This window comes from Homalodisca vitripennis, chromosome 5, assembly GCF_021130785.1.
Source record: "Homalodisca vitripennis isolate AUS2020 chromosome 5, UT_GWSS_2.1, whole genome shotgun sequence".
Lineage (NCBI taxonomy): Eukaryota > Metazoa > Arthropoda > Insecta > Hemiptera > Cicadellidae > Homalodisca > Homalodisca vitripennis.
The window spans coordinates 105,424,719-105,449,530 of NC_060211.1; the positions used below are offsets into that span (position 1 = coordinate 105,424,719).

At 31.7% G+C, this 24,812-nt stretch overlaps 1 protein-coding gene across 2 annotated transcripts in view; it reads right to left on the bottom strand.

Moving 5' to 3' along the window:
- Positions 1-20,805: 20,805 nt before the first annotated feature.
- LOC124362644 (vesicle-associated membrane protein 2) overlaps positions 20,806-24,812 on the bottom strand; it is a 45,162-nt gene continuing 41,155 nt past the window's right edge. For both annotated transcript variants that reach the window (XM_046817329.1, XM_046817330.1), the window contains one exon: positions 20,806-22,274. In XM_046817329.1, the coding sequence (XP_046673285.1) occupies positions 22,132-22,274 (143 nt within the window). In that variant the 3' untranslated portion in view covers positions 20,806-22,131. The remainder of the gene's footprint in view (positions 22,275-24,812) is intronic.

Here is a 24,812-nt window from a genome sequence, read left to right on the forward strand (position 1 = left end):
TATTTTGTTTTTTTTTGTTTTTTTTTTTTTTTTGCTTCAACGCTGAGGTTACATGCAAAATTTCAAATCTTTAGCTCATTTCATTATTGTGACATACTTCCTCGTTGCCATCATAGTTATACTTGTAAATATTCGCTAACGCTCAGGCAAATCCTATGGAATGGCATGTACCATCTCCTAGCACATATAGAACTGAATCTTCATACATAATTTCAAGTCTTGTAAAAAAATGTGATTACTATGATTCAGACTGACTTCTCAAGTCTATTAGTTTCGAGATATCGTGTGGGGAGACAGGCAGATAGACAGACAGACAGAATTTTTTCCAGCCCCACGAGTGATATGCTTCAGCCAATTATGTTGAATCATCAAATATACTTTATTTTAACCTTAAGCTGAACTATGACGTCACTAGACACGCCCTGTAATGTGTTGAAAGTACGATAGTCACAATATCCTTATCGGAGGTCCTCGATCATCATCTCAGAGACACGGAGTTAGAATGACATTCGTCTTTTTTTCTCAATAAAAAAATATCAAGTTGCGATTCTTTATGCTAGTAACTTATAATAAATAATTATCTAAAGATACACCAGAACCTAACGAAAATCTTACCAACCAATCCAACAAAGCCACATGATATAGTGTCATATGATGTTACTCAGTTTGTTTAAAATTGGTTTATTCTGCAGTATTTAAGCTACTCGTAAGACCAAAGTTAAGATTTTAGAACTTTTCAGCTTTAATATTGAATTTTTGATTATTCAATCTATAGAGATCTGCCCTGGACCAAGATGAACGTATATATGTACCAAGTTTTAAGTCTCTAAGGCTTCATATCGAGTTAGCGCACGGACAGACAACGACACGATTTTAAGAATGCTCTGTCAAGTCTTTAATAATATAAATGTATCAGTTTTATTATAGAGACAATTATATTTATCCAAACTGTGAAAGTATGTTCTTTCTTACCCGGTAGCAAAAGTAACTTGATAGGAAAAGTAGCATAAATATATTGTGAATATTATTAATAATATATTATAAAGTTACCCGTACTAGTATTAGTATGAATATTAGTCTGATACATTAAGATTTTTTTTAATTTTGACATCGTTCAATAGCTACATTTGGAATTCCATGTTTTTTTACTTGTAAATATTAGGTTCATTGTAAATGTTCAGCTCTAAGTCCAACTCTAGCTGTTCAGCTGAATCACCCAACTTACCAGTATCTGATATAATAGCTAATACATATTACGTATGTTTTGGAACAGGCTGCATATTCTTGTAGCATCCAAAAGCAGATTAGAGAAGTGATGACGTGTACCAACATTTACGCTGATGTTTTAATGTAATTTTGCCATAATTTAATAATAATTTACTTTTAATTTTTCTTAAGTTACAGACTAACAATAATAATTTTCTAAGCTTATAAGAAAGAATAACAGACTTTCTAATATGTATACAAAAACCATTTGTACTTAGATATAAACTTGTCATGTTCTTTGTTTATTATTGGCGGTGGACAATTAGAAAAGGTTAAATGATTCGGATATTTTGTATTCCGATTGTTACAAAAAAAGCAACACTGTGTTTAAAGAACTGGTCTCTGTCCTCTTCTTCATATGTTAAACCTGGAACATAAGGTAAAGTGTCCATAAATATGGACAATTCAAGAAAACCTGGCAATTACCTCTTTAAAGTAATATTTACAAAAGAGAACACGGAACAAATCAAACACATACCTCTTCGGTTACCTGATACGGAGTGTTGGAGCAGAGTGCCTTGAATGTTATAGTGATATTTTATTCATGCATCTCCTAACTTTGAGATGGTAATGTTATTCTTAGAATTGCCACTAAACTAAAAGAATCAAAAGTTACTCGTTTAACATTAGGTGTTTGGATAAATGTAAATTATACATGGTAGCGATGAGGATACATTGTATTTATGGACTGAGTTTGTATGATCTTTACCTTAAAATCAAAACGGAAGCGTATGAAAACTGCCGAGCTACTTGAGACTCCAACGAGGGTTTATTCTCCACCTCCACCACTTGCACAAGTCACGTTGATCATTTGTCGAATCTCGCCCCTCCCCCCCCACCACTATTTATACGAGCCCTCGTATTTCTTGGCTTTCTTCGCGAAGACTCTCAGGCTTTGGATCCGAGGTATGTTAACCGAGCCAGTGAGTGTTTAATTTTGGAATCTTCCTTTTAACACTCTAATTGAACCCATCCAACAATTGCCATCTATCCTTTTCAAACTTTACAATCAATAAAAAAACAACTTTTTCTCCATTTTTCTAAGCCGAAAACTGACTTTAATCTCACCGTACCACTGCCTGACACCTAGGTCACTGCTATCGTGATATATTGTGGACACCTACTCTACGTTTACTAACGTAGTAGAGCCTCATGCCATTTTGAGCTGGCTTCCATCCAGAAAAACCTGTCATCTCAAAATCCCTGCCTCCTATTCAGCCCCCTGACTCTAACAGCCACTTTCTGTGTCTTATGTTTGCCAGATATCGTACGCCAAAAGCAATGTTGGCTGGATAGGACAGTATGACCTAACTAGCCTCTGCCTAACCAAACCAAACCTAATGGCACTATCGACTACACTATTAGTTCACAGCTAATTTTGCAGCGCAGCGTGCGTGGCGCATGCGCAGTGATGAGCCTCAAACATAATGAGAACTACCATTATTAGAGTGGCTTCTATTCTGAACAGATTCACTTAGGTTGGATTTTTATGTGTTCTGTTTTTGACCCTTGTAAACATTGGTTTGCATTTACTTGTTTTTACTGATCCTGTTCTATTTTTTTTTTATTTTTTATTTATTTATTTTTTTTTTTTTTAACAATGAGCGTTTAGAAGAACATCCGCTTACAAAATTTTATTATGGACTTCAAGACAACTGTAGGCCCTACGAAAATTTAAACAGATATAGTATCCAAAATTACTCTATCAAACTTTACGATTTAATTTTTCAGGTTATAATAATTAAGAAATGTTATATAAAGTATCTTACTCAGTTTACCATCTGTATGTCTCCTTGTGTTTTCTGTGGAAAAATTTATATCTTTAAACTGAATAAAAGTAGTCTAAAGTTCAAACTTTGCAAAATCTTTAACCCAATTAATACCTTTTTTCAATAAAGTTTCAAACAAATATTATATCAGGTTTCAAAATATAGGACAAACGAAACGTTTAAACTGTAGGCCTAATACCTAAAAAAACGAGGTTTTACAAAAAAGTAAAAAGAATAGTGAAATATAGTTTACCTCAATATGGACAGTTTGATACCAACTTCATGCTACGATAAATAAATACGGAATAGTAAAGGTTTTACTTGAGCTACTTCCCTCCCCTCCCGTTTAAAATACTCTAATCGAGTTATTTTAATACTACTTAACTACTGATTAATGATCAGCTGATTGTAGTAAATTACGCGTTCATTGTTGACAATTTCTACACTATTGTTATCAAGTCTGATTAGATGCAGTAGATGTTGTTTCGTTAAATTAATCTTTAAATATTATTTCATTTGTTTATGTGTTTTAATCAAATACCAGTTATAACTGAGAACTAATTATTCAACATAATTTCGTTATTGTGTCATTTTCTTTCTGTTAATAAAACTATTTATTAAATTTAATAAACAACAATATATGTAGCAATAGCTGAACTATTAAATGTAATAGTGTACTGAAAATTTAAGTACAGTAATTAACATTTAAGTTCATTGATTTTCTTTATTGAGCTAATTCGTTGGGAGTAAAAATATACAATAAAATTGGTAAAATAACTATTCAGGGTTAATAACTTGTATTTTACTACAATACATAAACAAATATAACAAAATTGTAAAGATTCTGCAATACAACATGTAATGCATTCAAGAAAATTTAATAACAAACATTTTCAATAATGTTAATAAATAACAACAATACTTTAACATTAATTTCAGCTGTTATTAAAATCTTTACTATTCCGTTATAATTTGTTATAACGTTTAATTAAAAGTAGGAACCATATTTTACTATTCTGTATTTTTCATACAATCTCCCGTTTTTTATTTACTATAGTTTGAAGATTGTGTACGGACGCCCGTTTGAAACCTGATATGATATTTTTCTTAAATTATTTTTGAAAACAAGTCTTAATTACACTAAACATTTTGCCAAGTTTGTACTTTATACTTTTTTAAAGTATAAGGTATAAATTTTCCTCCTAAAAACACAAACGGGTAAACGATAGATTGAGCAAAATAGGACTTTAATTTATGACATTTTGTACTTATTTTTACTTTACATATGAAATGGTGAAATTTGATAGAGTAATTTGTGAACACCCTGTATTTTTGCTGTTCTTGTATACACCTCAGGTAAGAGACATTTTTCCAATTGACAGTACACAGCCATACGTGGTGGTTTTTAAGTCTGTTTATATATTAAGATTTACACTTGAAGAAGAGGGAAGATCTCAATCCTCGAAATGTAGTGTTACACATTTTTTAACAAATAACAATGGTAAATGTCCAAAATGTTATTACCTTTTCAAGTCATGTGTACTTAACACTAATTGCTACTGATGATAACTGCTGGAACCCTTTTGTTCCTTACTCCGTATAGCCTACATGGTCGTTCACACATTTCTTGTTTTATAAGATGAAACCTTTTATTGTAATAATAAAATCAAAGTAAAACTCAACAAGACTTACACTTTCGATATAGCAAAATGATCACAAAGATAAGATCTTCGTAAGTTAAAAATAATATTCTTTATACAGTATTTTACAAATGATACGGAACGTGTAAGCGGTAGCGCTGCGGCTTGCTGTTATTATATTTTGTAAATCGGTTTTAAATAATAACTGTTAACTATCCATTTAATTTATGAGTAATATTATTCTTTAAGCCTACATGTTATCCACATGTTAAGTGTCCACAAAGTCATGTCACACGTTTAATAATTGATTATAGCTACTCTATTATTGATCGCAGATTATGAAAATTATGTAAATTAAAACAGTTGTTATAAAGTTTTTTTTAATTAGTGGGCAACGCACCACTGTTCTCATCTGTGGCTAACTCTTTTACGAAAACAGCCATAACGACAACTTTGATACCATAACGTTCAAATCCCGGGGAGATCCAATCATGTACTTTGTACTTTAATAATAAACCAGTGCACTTCGTAGCCAGCATAGCTGACGCTGAGGCTTAAATGAGAAAAAAAACTTTGTAATGAAAAGTTCAGTATATTTTGTGGCTATCAAAGTTTTATACTGTGATTTCAGTGCAGCGTGAGTATTGTCGAGTGTTTCATGAAAATCCCTCTGGAAAACGAAGTATTTACCAATGAGATAAGACTTTTTAGGGAACGGGTTGCATTTCGGACAACACGAGAACATGTAGGCTATAAATATAACTGTCGTAAATATTCAAATCTGTTTTGTAAAATTCCAAAAAAAAGTCTGAGCGGCAACGTGGACATGAGTTGAATATCCCTAAGTACATAAATTTCATACAATTCATAAAGTTTTTAAAGAAACTACTCAAATTTAATGGTTGAAAACCTCAACTATTGCATGCTTTGAAACCAGATAACGAATTAAAGAGGTATGACTTTGCTGTTGTTATTCTGTATGAAAATGGAAGTGTTGAGGCTACCTGTAACTTGTCTGGAAATCTGCATCGTCATAAATTTCTTATATTGAACACTAAAAGCAACGAATCTGAGCTGCAATTGAATCGGTTACCCCAGAAGACCTGATCAAAATATGGGAGATCAAAGTTCGCTTGGACGTCTATATATTGCAAGAATAAAAATCTTCCACAGTATAATAAAAATGTGTTGAAAAATTTGCAAAGGTTTTTATAAAGGGCAAAATAGTGCTGAGATTTCTACGTATACACTTTTTAAAAAGTGACTGAGAAAAAAAATGATGAAAATCAAAGGAAGATTCTTCTACGATTAAACTGGAGATGAGGAGCTCAGTATAAAATACAAAATATATTTTAATGGAGAAGTAACTCGTATTGTAGCCTACAATAAATTAACATTTTAATTCACAAGGCCTTTCAAAGTCAATAATCAATTTCAAGTTGAATCCAAAAATATTTATTGGTACACATATTGTAACAAGGAATTAAATATAGAATATTTAATTCCTTGTTGACAAATAGTTGACAAATTTTTAAACTAATATTTTAATCTGTAAAGCAATAAGATATCTACATATGAAATGCTGTACTGAGGAAAATGAGTTATTTTGTTTAGGAAAAATATGAATTTCGGATCAGTATTAAAAGATGTTACGTTTTCCATGTATAAAGTGTCATTTGCGTGTAGCTCTTCTTCTTTATAATCTGGTTTCAGTTTTTTTTTAATGTTAGAAAACATCATTAAATTAGAAAGCATACCTAGCAATAATTGATTTTGTAACTTGTTTGCATTTACAACAACTCTTGTTTCCCTTAAATCCCTTAAAAGATTCTTCTTTTAATCTTAGTTTTAGCAGTTTATTTAAAACATAAATTTGTATGTGAATGTAGAGTTTAGTTCCAGTTCACCTTCCTCTTAGTGTAGCGAGACAATGAGGATACCTCTTCACCTAGTTTACACCATATTTTTATATTTTGTAGTTTAGGTGACTCTGATGTCGAAACGATGTAAAGAGTTCGTATTGAGCTTTTTCGTCGCCAACTTTGTTGTATATCTCTAGATGACTCCAGATTCTAGGAGTCAAGTCTGGAACAGCGTAATATTCAGACGCTGCACTAAGAGGAAGGTGAACTGGAACTAAACTCAATATACATACTATATCAACCCTTCCTACCATAGGTACATTATGTGTAGGAAATTCGGTTGCTCTGTCGTGCCTAGAGATCGTGTCAGACACATCGTAGTCCATCTACTCAATTGTGCACCTCATGAGACTATGAGAATACTTCTTAACCTAGATTACATTATATTTTTATATTTTGTAGTCTAGGTGACTCTGATGTCGAAACGATGTAAAGAATTCGTTTTAGCTTCTTCGTCACAGACCTTTTTGGATCTCTTAGACAAACAAGATTCCAGATTCTAGGAGTCAAATCTGGAACAGCGTAATATTTTAGACGCTGCACTAAGAGGAAGGTGAACTGGAGCTAAACTCTACACTCTCACTGTATGAACCATTCCTACCACAGCTACGATTTGTATAAGTTTGTATGTGATGTTTTTAACATGTGTTATTAATAAGTATTATGTTGCAGAATTGTAATTTTGAAAGGTGTTTCTTGCTAAACAAAGAAACGAAAATAAAAATAAAAATTGTATATCCAATAGTTCTAAAATATGATATGTAACATTGTTCATATCAAATTTCGCCAGAACACTCATACATACAAGAAAGGTTAAGGACTAAAAATTACTTTTTTGAATTACATACCTTGCGTGTTAAATTTGTATTACAAGTAACTAATGTTATGATCCAAATGAAAAATTAAACCAAGTCCTTCTTGGTGATGGCACATTGAGTATAATCTTTACACACACACACACTCACATATATACATATATTTCTTGTGTGCGTGTGTATGGGGCTGAACTCCTCCTAAACGGGTGAACCGATTTTAATGAAACTTTTTGTGTGTCTTCAGGTGGATCCGAGAATGGTTTAGATTCACAATTCGGTCCAATTTAAATTGATTATTTAATCAATATTTTATTTATAAACTGTTCTTGATTTTGGAATGTTTTATCTTCGATCCGGCAGACTGCGCTACGACACATAATACAAAGTGAACTGATACTTAACAGCTGTTGATACTTTCAGCTGAAGTTCATCGAAGAGGCAGAAACATTTGTTTACATTTAAAATTTAGAAAATTATTATTGTAAAGTGCTTGATCAGTAATGTCATGCAGATTACATAGAAGAAGTTATTGCCTAATTTCAAATTTAGATTACACTAATGATCAATAAACTATCCAATGCAATGAAAATACTATTAAACGCTGTTATAAAAACCACCTCAAAAAGCCGTACATGTTTGCACATAAGGTAATCGAATTTGGTTAGATCGAAGGTAAATGAAAAGAGCCGAAAGAAGACACTTTATGATCGAAATTGGTTTTCGTTGATACATTTTCTTGATCTGAGCACAAAAAAATCTTAGACAAAAAATTAATTTTAACAGACCGAATTTGATTCTTTATAACCTAATTAGTTTATCGAAATTCATCCATATAAATTAATTGTACTGAATAACATATCCACACCTAGCAAAAACCACGAAAGATAGAGGCAGGAAATATGGTACCTAGCTTCATAATGTGCCCAAGAGGTTCACTAAGGAACGACTATCAATTATGTCAGGAGTATTTAGAATGTATAGTGTACTGTTTTTCAACAGAAAATTGCGAGTGATGTCGCGGGCAACTGCTAGTTTATTATATTTAAATTGAACTGAGATCAAATATAAATATGTTTTTAAACGTCTACATATCTCAGGTACTGTAGTAGTTATTATTGAGTACAATACATTTATCAATAACTTTGTAAGTATAGTATGAAATCAGCTATGAAACAAGGACACTGCGTAAAGAATCCACTAGTGTATTGTTTAGAAAAATATTATTGTAAGCTCTATGTCCTGCTCTTTAATTGTTTGGCAACTTGGTTACTCTTCTGTGGTACGTTCTGCGTTTGTAAATAGAAGGCTCTATCCCAATTGCATCATCAGCGCTAAGGATAAAACTTGTATCGGAACCAGTAAGTCAATTTGCATTGTAAGAGTAAACACTAATTGTTCAAGATTAATTGTAGTTTCATAAACAGGAATATGTCAAATTTCAAATTGATCTTATTATAATCTTTATTTTTAGGTTTACATTAGGATTTTTCGTAGTAGTAGGGTGTTCTATTTAAGGATAGTAATTTGTTCTTCGTGAAAATCTATGCAATCACTCATGATTTGATCATTATAATGATATCCTAAAAATATATAGGTTACTAAATGATGCACACTCATCTAATATAATTAAAAAATGCAGTAGATATTTATGGAATCGATAAAGGGTTTAGAAGGCCCTTAAAAGAAATAAATCGTCAGCTGCATTAGTTTTGGTGAGATTGTAAATGGAATTGCATCGAAAAAACTAGAAATACCAAACAATGAATGCGTCCAGAGTTTATATTTTGTAGCTTGACACACTTACAATGAATCGGCAGACGCGTATATAAATCAGCGTCACGCTAACCGACTATACAGCTGAAAATAGCAACTTTCAGCCATCCTCTTTATCTAGTTGGCTATAAATAATATAAGTAATATTTTTGTATCCCTATACACATATAATTTACTTTAAAACATTTCATTCAGTATTTTATTACCTTTTTGACGTTCTCGCATTTCAGATTCTACCAAAATTAATTTGTCTAAAAGTGTATTTATTTCTTAAGGCAAATGGCTCTATCGATTTCACAAATAGTTAGGCAATGTGATATTATTATACAATGTAGGAGTACGCCACATCACGTGTCGCGTAACAGGCTTTGCTAAGGTTGCATACAAAATTTCATTCTCGAAATATCCTGCAGTCAAATAGACGGCAAGAATAGAAATTTATGCATTCTCCTTGCAGACAAGAGAAAAGAAAATTGTGTCAACCTACTGTCTTCAATGAGGATCAGCAAGAATAAAACTTATTCTTGTCTTAAATAAAGAAAAAAAGTTTCGTTACTTTTGTATTATCCGAAGGCCACTATTTTTTGGACGCGTTTTCCTTATTGCGGACCAAACTAAATTACAGCGAAGGTGATTATTCATGATAAAATAGAAATTAATCATGTGCACGGCAATCAATAAAAACAAAACTAAAGGGACAAGAATGAATTATTCGAAAGTGACAGGTGATTCGTGCGTCTAGGCCTATTTGGAGGCGATTTGGTGACTGCAAGTATGCCTCATCGGGTATTTTTAAATTCATTATGAAATAAGGAAAGTACTATGACATACAATGGAGTTTGTTTTGGTCCCTGATAAGTAAAACTTGTTAAAAATATTGGCCTTCGGCTAATACCAAAGTACCATAGGTTTATGCACAATTTTAAGTCTGAAAATGGTTTTTATCGAGATATCACGCCACATGATTCATTCACATTTTTGTTAACGTTTCATAGCAGCGTTGAAATAATAAAAGATCCAGTAAGGTAGGGAGATTTTTTTGTCCATTGGAGCAAGAAGCTTATAAACTGCAGTAGTCTTATAAGTACATTTGCGGTGTTTCCGGGATGACAGGATATTCTGGATGGGTACAGTTGGGGGTTAGGACCGCCTCCTATCGAGATCCATTCGGAAGAATTTAAGGCACTGATCTCAAGTCATGTCCCCTTGAAAGAAGGGGAGGCCAGTTCTGAACAAGCCTCTCCAGTCAAAGCAGACAGAGGGTGGCACACACTATGTCTAAGCTAGCAAGAACCTTTGACTCTTAGGGAACAAACCCCACCAACTCCAACAGTCATTTCCCGCAGTGGACTAGATCTATCGAATCCCAGAATCTCTACATTTTGGTTAGTGATGAGCCGACTCATGGACATCCATAAGGTTGTCCGGATTTAAGTGAAACATCGGGTTTTGCTGTGCCCAGTGGTAGGTTCAACCGGAAGGAATAAACCAGCCAAAAGTGATCCCTGCTGGGTTAGGCAGGTAGGTTACTACAACGCAAGAGTGCACTGAAATCAGATCTTGTTACCAACTTTTAACATTGACTTTCACTCAATTATTTTTTTTTATATACGAATAATCTACGTGTAAGATATATATCGCATATTAAAATCTCAAATTCTTGTACTCAGCTTGTAAAGATAAGACCCATAAGACCAATGTAAAGATATTTACTAACGCTCAACAGAATCCCGTAGAGTAATGTGCACCATCATTGAACACAATGTTGTTAGTGTATAAATGTTAATCATGCTGACAGAAATGAATGTTTCCCAACCCCACAAGTGATAAGCTTCGCTAATGCTCAGCCAATTTGAGGAGTGGGCAACAGCTAGTACATGCACAAAATAAATCCAACTCATACTACCATCTTAACCGGAAGACAACGTTCCTATAGTGTGTAAGTAGAAAAAGAACAAGGAAGAGCGAGGAAGCATGTATTAAGGAAATTATGGAAGAAAATAAGGAAGTTGTGTGGTTGGCTTGAGTCATGGTGGTTTTTATTGTTAGGTTGGATCTTGGGTAAACTGGTTAGTCCCCGGGTTGTGGTTGGATGGTTGGCCCTCGACTCTCATTATGTATCAGTCATGCAATACTAAAACCTGTTACCTCTTGAAATGTTAGGGCTGTGCACTTTATCTAGTGGAAAAAGAAAAAAAAACCTGTGACTATAGATACAATATTATAGTAAACCATTAAAACACATGTTATACTGAAAATAATAAATATACTCAACATTTTAAGAGCATTTCATAAGAATTGTTTAATTTATTTATGTTAAAAATTAAAAAAAGAACTTAATCAAAATCCAAGTTATGTAACATTCAAAGATGTATTGAAAGCATATATTTAAATAGACAGAAATGAAAAAAATTAAACATACGGTCTGATATATAAGATCACAAACATAGTGTAATCCAATTTTTCCTAACTTGGAAAATAATTTAAAATAATAAATTTATCGTCCATCTAATGAATTCTGTTGAAATTGGCAGAATAAACATTATGAGGGTGGAATTTCTAAACACTTAGCACATGGTCTATTTACAAGGTATGGGGTGACTAGCTCATTCTAACTATAATTCACTCCTGTTCATCCATGACAGCCTTCAAATAAGTTAGAGAAATTATTAAAACCCACTATTATATGCCTATGCTTATACTATTATATATAGCATTACAATTAATTTTCCATACTATTAATTACATACATAATTTTATTGACTGTGCCAGTGACTAGTGGTTTCCTTTGAGAGAAGGATATATTTAGTTGAAACCGTTCAAGTCATATTTGAGAAGCATCTCAAAAAAACTACAGTTCTCTCATTATGAGTCAGTAGAACACGATGTTGCTCCAGAGCTAGATTTAGAAGAAGTTGTCAATTACCGTGTTCTCAAGAAAGCAAGTAACAAAATAGTGTATAAATTGATTTTAAACCAGCTTGAAAATGTTGTAGTAAAGTTTGGTGTAAAGTACAGTGCTGGCCAAATTATTAGACTAAAGTACATTTTTGTGTTTTTTCTTCTCAATTTTTACTAAAAAAAATTTTTATTTCATTTTGGTATATGTTAAAGTATATACCCTCATTCGTGTGTTACTTTAGAATAGTATTAGCAGAAAATTTGGTAATTTTATGTTGGCGGATGGCAACACTACCTGTTTTGTTTATAATCTGCCTTTACAAATCTACCAGCTCCATAACCACAATCAGGTTACAGTTAATTTTTCATGTGGTTAACATGTTTTAGGTTCAGTAGATCTTTCTATTAGTGTGTTCCGTTATTATTAAAGTAAGTTTAAGGTCATTTGTGAGTGTATGAAACCACGTTTTTACTTCCTTATTGGCTATTTATAGAATTTTCAGGAAATGGGTAAAAAGGCGGACCAAGGAACATTTCACCAAGGAAATGTGCTGTGGCCAAGGTTCTTTTGGAACAACATCATTACACACAAACTGAAATAGCACACAGACTAAATATTTCACAGAAGTCAGTTAGTAGGATCAAGAAAACACTTGATATCAGTGGTATTTATAAATCCAGCTGTATCGGAAAATGTGGCCGGAAGAAAGCGTTAAGTCCAAGGATGGCCAGAAAGTTGAAAAACATGACACTAGTCAATAGAAAAATGACCAGCAAGGTTCTTAGTACAGCTGGATTTATAAATACCACTGATATCAAGTGTTTTCTTGATCCTACTAACTGACTTCTGTAAAATATTTAGTCTGTATGCTATTTCAGTTTGTGTGTAATGTTGTTCTTCCAAAAGAACCTTGGCTACAGCACATTTCCTTGGTGAAAGGTCCGCCTTTTTACCCATTTCCTGATAATTTTATAAATAGCCAATAAGGAAGTAAAAAAGTGGTTTCATACACTCACAAATGACCTTAAACTTACTTTAATAATAACAGAACACACTAATAGAAAGATCTACTGAACCTAAAACATGTTAACCACATGAAAAATTAACTGTAACCTGATTGTGGTTATGGAGCTGGTAGATTTGTAAAGGCAGATTATAAACAAAACAGGCAGTGTTGCCACCCGCCAACATAAAATTACCAAATTTTCTGCTAATACTATTCTAAAGTAACACACGAATGAGGGTATATACTTTAACATATACCAAAATGAAATAAAAAATTTTTTTAGTAAAAATTGAGAAAAAAAAACACAAAAATGTACTTTAGTCTAATAATTTGGCCAGCACTGTATAGTAATTTGTAAATTTATATAATATAGAAATTTTGTGTCTCTGATGTTTAAAATTTATCAGTTTTCAAGATAGTAACGAACCAATAAAAAAGATAACTTATGATTGCGAAATATCGTTTTCCATTTATAATTGAAAATAATATCAACTATATACGAGATAGATAGGGTAGAAACCAAAAAAGTTAAACTAGTGAAATTCCCCAATGCTGTTTGTTTTTATTTATCAATAAATAGACTAATTTATTGCCAGATTTTATTTAATATTTAATTGTTATTAATATAGTCTTAACTATAATAGGAAAAAGGGGTTCAAGATGTGTGCCAAGCTGAGGGGACTGACATTAACTGTTTGCACCATGCGCCACACAAGCTGAAGTCTGCTCTGATGAAGAATGTCAGATGAATTAGTCAATTAGGATTATGTAAGGTGCTCAATCAGTCAGGAGCATTAAGATGCTTAGTAGTCAGTCAGGATTAAGTAAGGTGCAGTTATAGCTCCAATGAGGCAGTTACTGTTAGGGCCTTCTCTTTTAAAACATATGCTAAATCCGTTTAAATTGTTAATATTAGCCTATATAATCTATAATTTTAGTGTGCATATACAGTTGTGACTCCCAGAATATGTGAAACTATTTTATATAGTCCATTTTTTGGGTATGTTCCATACATTTTAAATCAAATATGGATACATTAATCTCCTAGGGGGATCCATGATCCATTATTTTCAAAACTTTTCCATTTTTACCAAAATATATTAAAACTTGTTTAAATGTATTTAATAAAGCTTCATTATTGTATTTTGAACATGTGAAGCTAAAATGTAATATAGAAGAATGTATTAGTACTTTTATTGATAAGATTAATCATATTAAATTGATGTAAAAGTGTTTGTCAAGTGTTGTGATATTCAAAATGTTTGATGCTGCTTAGTATTTTAGGATAATATAATCTTATTTATAAACAATTGACATTTTAGTAAATTTGGACATTTTAAATGAAATTGTAAACTATAAATTATATTCAAACTAATTGGTTTAAGCTCATGATTGAAACCAATTATAATTATTATATAGAAAAATAAAAACTGCATATACTACACCAATTGAAATTAATGTTGAGTAAATAAAATAAAAATTTTAAGAATTTTTTATGCCAGTGCAGAGTAAATGAACTGAGGTATAGCTCACAACTGAATAATACTTTTCACACTACTAAGTACTAAGCACTTCAAATATCTGGTATGAATACAGTATGAATTAAAAGTTGAAAAGCTTGTAGAATCAGCCCTATTCTGAGAATCCAATGCATGAGGATTCTCAGACTGTCCAGACAGTTAAGGTATCTTCTGCTATAGTGGCATCTCCTTCACTTTATTTTATTTCCAATAAAAATCTAAGAGTCAGATGAGAGTCAAGCACACAGATGAGGGGAGAAAAATAACATTGTTATGTACTGTTGTTTAGATCAGACAGCAACTCATTTTTTGTCTAAAAAATTATTCACTACTGATATTTCTATACTATTGTGATGTAAGTAATATAGGATAGAATCATAAAGCTTGAAATAAACTTTCAGTTGTAATCTCATGGAAACCATAAGGAATATGTTTATGATTTAGATTCGTGTAGAGTTTCTCATGGGGAAACAACAAATAGTATGACTTGAATGCTGATTGTAAGATTCCTGACAATTATGGATGTTGTTGTGTTGAAAATGATAAAGATTCAGATAACCTACCAAAGTAGTCACTGTCATCATGGATGAAAATCTGATCCATTTATAACTATAATACAAAACGATCATTATAATCCAATTGTGTTATACTCCACTTTACAGCTATTATATCCATTTTATGAATTATTTCTGGGTTTAGGTTATGAATGTCTAGGAGGTGTAAATTTTGTTTTTAAAAACAACTACTTTTACAAAGCTAGGGATTTTTTACCTCAGGATTTTATAAGGCGATATCATTTAAAAGTGTTTGTTTTTTGTTATACCTTAAAGTGTAGAATACCACAGGGAAGCTGAAATTATGCCTGTTGTTGTGATAAGTTTTGATGGTCTGACCAACAGTGACAGTGATCAACACTACTATGCCCTACAGTACAGTTTGTAGTATTTCTCAGATCGGATACTGAACGGTCTGGTAACCAAAGTGTTAACTCGTAAACTAAATTATCAGACTACTCGATCAAATAATTTACATTTCTGATTTTGTGAAATATGTATGTACTAAGATTAGTCTATTTAACAAATTGATGCAAATTGCACTCTGAATATGCATTTCCACTCATTGATTTGGTGTTCACCATTTTTATAGAATATATAGAAAATATTTCAACATACAGTAATCTTTGGATTGGTATACATGGAAATCGTATTGTAAAAGACTGTGAAACATTATATATATAGGGCTCCCTCAAGAAGTAGCTCAACTACTGATGACTAGAAAAGTGAGAGGGAAGTACGCAAGGAAGGTCTTAACGATGATCTTGGATGTAGAAACATGACAGTATGAGTAGAAAGGAGTGTTGTGTAGTTTTTGTGTGGAAAACGAATACCTCTGGGTAGTGAGAAAGCTTAATCATAAACATTTTCAGTGCTGTTTGACCACTGGAAGTATCCATATACTGTATTTATTTGCAGATTAGAGAAGAGACTGCACAGTGTAAATTAAGATTATTTATCTATTTTATATTTAAGTATAAGAAATGGAAGGTAAAGCAACATTTAGACATTTCTTCATGGTAAAAAGAACTTGAGGACTGATAGAATGAGAGTTGCCATCTCAAGTGTAAGGCAGTGTAACGAAATTTTATGTGTAACATTAGCAGTGAATGTAAGAAAATGTTATTGGAAAAACACTAGTCCACTAGTAAACCTAGGCAATACAATAGCTTCACGTATTTTATTGCACGGGAATGATTTTAGAGCCTGCGGTCGTCATTCCTAAAGGAATAATCAATAATGGAAGATAATTTCTAAATATCTCTATTACTGATAATCACTTCCTCTGGATATATTTACTTAGATATATATCTTTATGAGTTTGTACATTGCTGGGTGTATTATAGGCTACATACGGTCGTGGCAGTGGTGTATACAGAAAATTATTTCGGGGGGGGGGGGAAGAGTGGCTGACACACTGGGTGGTTTAGGAAGTATACAATACTCTCCAAAAATAGGAGCTCGTGAATCTTCTCTTGGAAAATTAAACAAGCTCTAAGCATTAAGACCTCATAATGTGTTGTAGCTTAAAACAAACTCCTGAGTGCAATTTTAATGTTTATTTTTTAAAACTTCAGGAGGGGGAGGGTTTGAGCTCTCTAACCCCTCTCCCCTTATATACACCTATGGTTCATGGAGTAGTTCATGTATTTTTTTTACCTGTTAACATTTGAATATGGAAGAAACATTTGAAACCAACAATCACAGGCTTTGTACACACAGAAAGCATCAACAGATTTTTCCGCATCCTTAAAAACACTACAAGATAATGATGTTTGCACTGTGGTGAAAGGAAGAATATCTCTACTATATTGCTTGATTTAGAGCAAAAGGTTCACATTAGTACAAGATATATCATTTCAAAACTGGCTGTATGGCTTTATTGTTTATTGACAATGTAACAGATCTCAATTAATAATTTGAATACTAGTGTTATTGCAAGAAACTAATCTTCCATACTCATGAGAAGTTTAAACATTATATTTCAAGCCCAAGTGCATTAAACAATAGTTTATTTGCCACAAGCCAGGTTTTCAATACGTTCCATACTATAGTAGATTTATCTTTTAGGTTCATTTCATAGACATATTTCTATTGTAATCACCCTCATGACAGAATCTGTTGGGAACTCCTGATCATAACAACACAGACCACATAATATCATAAAATTTAACTCAACCACATCACAACACAGACAAAAAAGATATATTTTTTAAATATATTATGCTATTTTAAACAACTTTATTGTTTTACTTCTTATGATATCTCTTAAGATTTCAAGTAGTGGCGACCTTTCAAAGCTTAGAAAAAATAATGGTTATATATAAGTTATTATGTATTCTAGCATAAAACAAAAAAGTGTTTTGGAGTTCTCATATCGTTTTTTGATATCTCGTAAGATCTCATGTATTTCAAAACATAGATCAAAATTAATTGATGTTTTTCTTAAAATTGTTAACCAATTTCAAGCAATATTTATTCTTTCTAATTTTCAATAACTCTTAAGGTTTTAAGATTGTGGCCGTTAAAGTTATAGAAGTATATAATTGAACCAGTGTAAGTGAATATATTTACAAACAATTTCCGGTTAATTGTAACTAAATCAAGTCCATGGTTTTGCAAAGAAATTTGTATGCTTACAATGTAATTTGTCTTGCAGGGTTAGTTATAACCAGGCTCAGACTCAGACCGGTTTTATTGGACAATTTTACTGGGGCCCGGGCTCTCAGGAGACCTGGGCTGGGCCTCGCCACACATCTGTTTGAAGGGACAGTGTCGACGGACGAAATAGCTCAATCTAATAACTGTAATACTATTATAGGTTAAATTTGATCGTTCATTACAATTTCGAAGAAACTGTGACTATTACTTTAAATATAATAATCTTACTTTTGATTTCACAATATCAATTGTGTTTAAGCGCATTTAAGTGGAAAAGTCAATAATAGTTACTGTGATGAAACAACAAATACATCAACACTCGTGTCCAGCCTGACCCGATGAATCCTAATAGGAATGTCAATACAAAAGACGAATTATCTGCAATACTAATAATATTATAAATGTAATAGTGACTTTGTTTGTTTTACTTTCACGCAAAAACTATTCAACCGATTGTACTGAAAATTTACATGGACTTGGAAAATTTTAATTCAAATTCATTTTTTGTTATAGCTCCTGGTATGAATATAGGCCTAAGAATCAATTCTTTTTAAAACATTCCTCCGAGCTATGCCTCACTGGTCTCTAAAGCAGCAAAAAATCCCATCTTGGTTTCTAAATATGTTTAATATGTATTGAAAGAGCCTGTTTAATGTAATCAACTGTTCTGTATAAACGTTGTATTATGCCAGTGTAACAATATGTTTAGTTAATTTAATCAATATTTTCAATTTGTTAACATTTATAGAGTGAAAGCACAACAAAAGTTACAAAACTTCTTATTACAACATCGTGGCAATAAGGCAAACCAATTATTTTATTCTAGATTTTTATTATTGAACTAAATTAGGAATGTGTACATGCAAGGTATTAATTTTCGTTTTCTTAGACGTTGTGGGACAGTATATTTACAGTAGCTCAAAGACCAAAAACGGAGGGACTGGGCATTGACTTGATTCAACAAACTATTCGTTACATGACTACAATTTAAGGAAAACAAGTGAGTGCAATAAGTCCGTGATTATACCAAGTGGAATCACATGAGACTCTAAATGCAATTTTTATGACAGAAAATTGTCATGAGGACATCACATCCATTTCTCGCTAATAAGGTATATTATTCTGATTAGTTTATATATATATATATATATATATATATATATATATATATGTGTGTATATGTATTTTACTGTATTGTATATTATCTTTACCTATAGATGACGACTGTCATAATGTAATTATTGAAATTTGTAAGTGTTATAGATGTTGATTTTGGTTTTTAATTTTCACTAAAAATGTCTATACCCATACAATTAAGAAAATTGCACTGTTTTGAATTCAACCTTATAAAAAAATTACATCCAGGTCTATTTATATTGTTTCTCTGAGCAAAATAGCAAAATCAAAATATAATTCATTTGAACTAGAAGTACAAAACCTGAAATAATAATTGTTCGCAATTTTGTTTAACTTCTGATCCTCCTAATCACGAACACTGAAAAATCGGTACCTGATGCATTATATAAATATCATCCATTTTTTATATATTTTTTTTTATCCATTTATATAGTTCCATTTTTTAAATATCATAGGCCACTATTGTATTATTACAAGGCCTTTTACTAAGAAAGTTATGAACTTTGACTTTGAAGTTCCTTTACATTTATCTAAAATAATTACAAGTGTTACTGAAATTGTAGGTGCTATTCAAATAAATACACAGAATGTTTTATATTGCCACGGAAATTGCGGGCAAAATTGAGTATATGTGTTAGTTGCGAATAAAAATAAAATGAAAAAAGCACTTTAAAGATTTTTCTCACAATCATTAATATCTAAAAAAATTTATCTGATAACTAATTGACTAATCACTATACATTTTTAGAACTCACTAAATTAATTTAAACAATGCTAAAAATGGTCCTATTAATAAGATCTTTTTCACATTTATTTTTAGCTGCATACATTGAATCTTATTATCATCAACAAAATAATAAGATGTTGTCAATGGGTTAATGGGGGAAGGGGGGTGAAGCGGTGTGATGCGGCCGCTGTGTGTGGCAGGACATGACGGGGCCAAATGAATATCTTTTCCAGGCCCTGCCAAAGCTTGAGTACGGCCCTGGTTGTAACTAAATCATGTCCATGGTTTTACAAAGAAATTTGTATGCTTATAACATAATTTCTCTTGTACTGAAACCGTACAGTATGGAGTTTTTAATGCTTGAAAGTGTTACAATTATGTTAACATGCCAATATTGAGAGTTATTGTCCCACCAGTATTATGTAAATTAAACATCTAAACTAATCATGTATATTCAGTTTGACATTTTGGGATGGCGGCCTCATGTAAAATCTACCTTTCTTCCGAATGAGCTGGAAGGAGTATTTTAAATTTGTATTAGTTAACTTCATGTTTGCAAATAGATCTGTATTACACCACATCAACATACTTTGTAGTTAGGTCTAGATCTGCACCTAATACTGCCACTGTAAGGATGATTACTAAGAACTCATCATATTGAACATTTGAATTTAATGAAAACATAAAATATAACTTTATCATACTGAGTTGCTACATAAATAATTTAATTTTTTACATTAAAATATACATGTTTAATAGATATCTAAACAAGTAACAACAAATTTAGTTTTTTTTATCTAATAAAATTATACACTAACACCATGTTTTATAGATGAGTGATACTGATACATTCAAGCAAATAACATTTCTCTGATTTACACAAAATACTTGTACATTTACATTAGTTTTGCCAACACAATCTGGTTCTAGAAACAAGCTCTGGTTTGCATTAACTTTGACTAATACAGTTTAAAAAGCCAAAATTATGGGGCTGTTTCTCTTACTCTATTTGCGCCTATGACACCACTTCTAGACAGATAATATGTTTTTCAAACAATATACAGGAAATTGTTTATCAGCAGTTAAGGCATTTATAAAGAACCACAAAAAACAATGAAATAAATAAATATTTACTTCCACAGGGTAACTATGCCTATGCCAGTTTTAAAGTTTGATTTTAAATGTTTTTTACATCTAACCTTTCTTGTAATATTGAGACAAAAACATATAATTAAACATACAAATCTATACTTTAGTAGCGTCAATCATCTAAAGTACCGATCACCAAGTTATATCAAAATATCAATCATATAACTACTGTTATATTGTAAAACCTTTAAAACTATATAAAATTAAATAACTTTCAAGAAACATACATTGTTTATAATAATTAATATTAAAGACCAATTTAATAAGCAGATTAAAAAACCTACTCATGTTTAACTGTCTTCATCAAATACATTACAGAAGCAAGTTCATTAAGTTCTAAGTAATTAAAATTAAAAATTATTTTTTCGCTACTACTCAAATCAGCTACAATATCAGATACAGTACAGTGACAATTTGTTGAGTTAACTAAGAGTGTAAGAGGAACATTTTATTACAAAAGTGCAGTTATCCAGAAATATTGCAATCATGACAGAATTGTGTGACTATTTTCTATCACACTTAACAAAATTGTATGTAAGATCTGGTTTTGTTGTAAAACTTGCACATTTGGAGCTTCAGGATTGTTCTGATCACCTGAGACTCTATAATTCTACTGGTGGGTGTCATTGGCCAGTGGGTGCATCCAAGCCTCATCAAATATATACATAGTAATCATAAATTATACATAAAATATAATACACAAATATATTATTAGGTACTACATTTCATTGCAATTTCACTGAAGGTGTTGATTATTGAGAATTACTGCAAATTCAATGGTACATATTTTATTCACATTTGTAGTAGAATATACATGGAAATTTAACTGTTTGCAATATCCAAAATCAGCAAATTCTGCGGATATTAGGGAATACTTTCTTTTGCATCGTGTTCCTGAATTTATTAACTGTATCACTTTCAGGGTACACAATGCTGAAGCTTTGTCTCAAGGTTACTACAGTACGTATATATTTAAGGAATTTCTCAAAATGTACTGAAAAACAACACTTAAATATTGAAAAAAATGACTGTAATAACTACATGCTATTCAGATAGAGTGTATTTTGCAAATCTTGCCACTCTACATAACACGTGTCATATTAATTTTCAAAATCATCTAACAACAATACACGTTACGAACTCTCTTCTTTCTCTCACTAAAGCATTGAGTCTTTACAATTTGGAATACGTAATTGAATACTATATCATTACACAAAAAGAAATATAAAATAAAGTAACTTCTTATTTTGTGTTGAAGATTGTTCATAATCTTGACATTGATGTTTGGGTTTAGTGGTGAGAGGCTGCGGCGGGAGCTGGGTTGGATGCGGCTGGAGCAGGGGCTGCAGGCTGCTGCATCTGAGGGGGCATCTGCTGCATGGGGGGGTACATCATCATTGGAGGCTGCTCCTGCTTGTCTGGCATGAACTTGGCTGAAACCGTCATATTTAAATCAACAGAGTCTCTAGAAAAGTGTAGCAACACACTGAAAGCCGTTATATTTCATGTTTGGGTGGCGTGAGTGATGTTTGTGACAATAGCTCTATTTACTGATCCAGCTACTCTACAGCTAAAGTACTGTAAGTACAGTATGCACGAGCTTTGTAGCAAATGTGTTGCAAGAGCCATCAGATGGCATTTGTCCGATCCAAACAGTTACGTCACCAAAATATAGAGAATTTCTAATCCACATTTTTCATAACTAAACTAATCACCTGATCCATCCATTGCCAGAAACCATTAATTGATGGCATTAGCTTAAAATCCTTGGTTGCTGATAATCCGTAGTCTTTAACAGCATCAACTTTCTACCCCCTATTAACAGTGTAGTAATGGAAACAGGTACAATATCTAAACTGAAATAAATATCTGCAACTTAATTGAAAAGTTTAAAATAAAGCTATGAATTTACGTGATTAAATAATTGTTATAAGTAATAATATTATGAGTTTATGCAATGTATAACTGTACTAGTTACCTATTCACCTTGTAAAAAGATTTTTAAATGGTGCAGTACCAAAACAGACAGATGGTAACTCCTTTGCTATGGAATTGTATTTATGGTATCCCAGAACAATGTGCAGCATATAATACATAATATAATATAAAAGACAGTTTTACTGATTTTACCTCCAATTAAAAAAGAATTTTTTACACATAAATTAATTTGTATGCATTATTAATATTCAAAAACGTGTGTTAAAGTTAGTCTTCGTTTTAGAGCATTCATTCCCTTAGTAATTAAAGACTTTATATTATCTAACTGTGTGGATGGAACCATTCGACTTTGTATATAGAAAGTACGCATGCTGTATAGTTTTGTTTATGTGATTTCATGCTCTAAATTTTCTAACCTACAAAAATGTTACAAGATAAAAAGCTTACCTTCACAAAAGTAACGGAGTTGCCAAACCTAGTCCAGTTCATCAAGTTGCATCTGTTTCTATTACTTAAAAGAAAAAAGATTGTAAAAATCATGAAATGAACATGCACAATTCCCAACTCGTCTTGTTGAATATATTCAATTGTTAGGATTAGTTCATTCTTCTTTTACTATTTTCATGATAATAACATCAATTAACAAAGTATTGAAAATTCAGTAAACTAAAACATTAATTGTACTACATTAATTTTCTCTGAATGATATTGACAAGTGACTTTGTAATAAAATTTGTAATTGTAATTTTCCAATAAAATTTATATTAAAAATAATAAGAATTATTTTGTAGTTCCTCATTTCCAAACAAATAATTATTAGAAATTTGTTTATCTATTAAATTTCTAAAAGTTATGGCCCAAATAAGTTTTACTATATGTGTTTTGATTAATTAGTAATATTTATAAATTGTGTCATCACTTATTGGATTATTTATGTTTACAATGCTTTATAAGTGAACTTTTTCACTCTTAATGGTTGTTTTAGTACAAGAAATATTTTGATCAACTTAAAAAATATTAAAACAGAGATGGTAATTTATGCAAGTTAATATAATGTTTTTCACTTAGTAATATTTCATGAAATGATAGGACTTTAATTATTAGAGACTCATTTTTAATGTATTCATTAAATTACACAAATGTTTTTATAAGTCTTCAAAATAAATCTATATTGAAGAAGAAATACCTATCAAAACCAAATGTTTTGTGATGGGTAAGAGTTATTTCTGTTTCTCCAACTGGGCTGTGCCATCACTTGCCTAAACAAAATATTTCTAAATGCAAATGAGTGCTAACAACTACATTAAAAGAGATCTTACGTTAGCGAACAAGGTCTGAGACAGATAGTTGAAGTTAGTGAGAAGTGTTATCTTACCAAGCCATCTTCTAAAACTCTCTCTTTTATAGTTTGCCTTGTGGTTTGAAGTATATTCCAATCTGGAGGTGTCCTCTCAAGAACTGATCACCCCATCATTCATCATTACTTGCATTGTGACTTATGGAATTGAATAGAAAAACTCCTTGACATTTCATAACCAAGATCGGCCTGAGTGTCTATCATAGGAAATCTATGCTAAGGTAAAAGCTATGTTTCACACTCAAGAAGTACATTTCCTTTTAGGAAGAAGGAGTCTAGGACTCTGCACTTAGTCTTCCGCATGAGTAGTATGTTAAGAAGATTTTTAATACTTTACTACCAAAGTTTAGAGTAGCTTCATATGGTATGTCTACCAACATCAGTAGCTGTGTCCCTTGGTAGTCAAAGTGTTTGGAATGGTCAGTTTTTTATGACAAGGGGAAAGATTCATAATTTTTATCCAAGAAGCTGTTAGATTTGTTATACAAAGCCTTAATCAGATAATTCCTGAATGTACATTTAAACATAGCATCACAAATGGATTTTTGGTATAAATTCTCATCAAGGCAGAAATGCAGTATGTAACTGAAGGAATTGAAACTGTCTCTTCGTTATATATTGCTTTTAGTATCTTCTTATAACCATACTCTCCCTCAGTAACTCACTGCTATTCCTC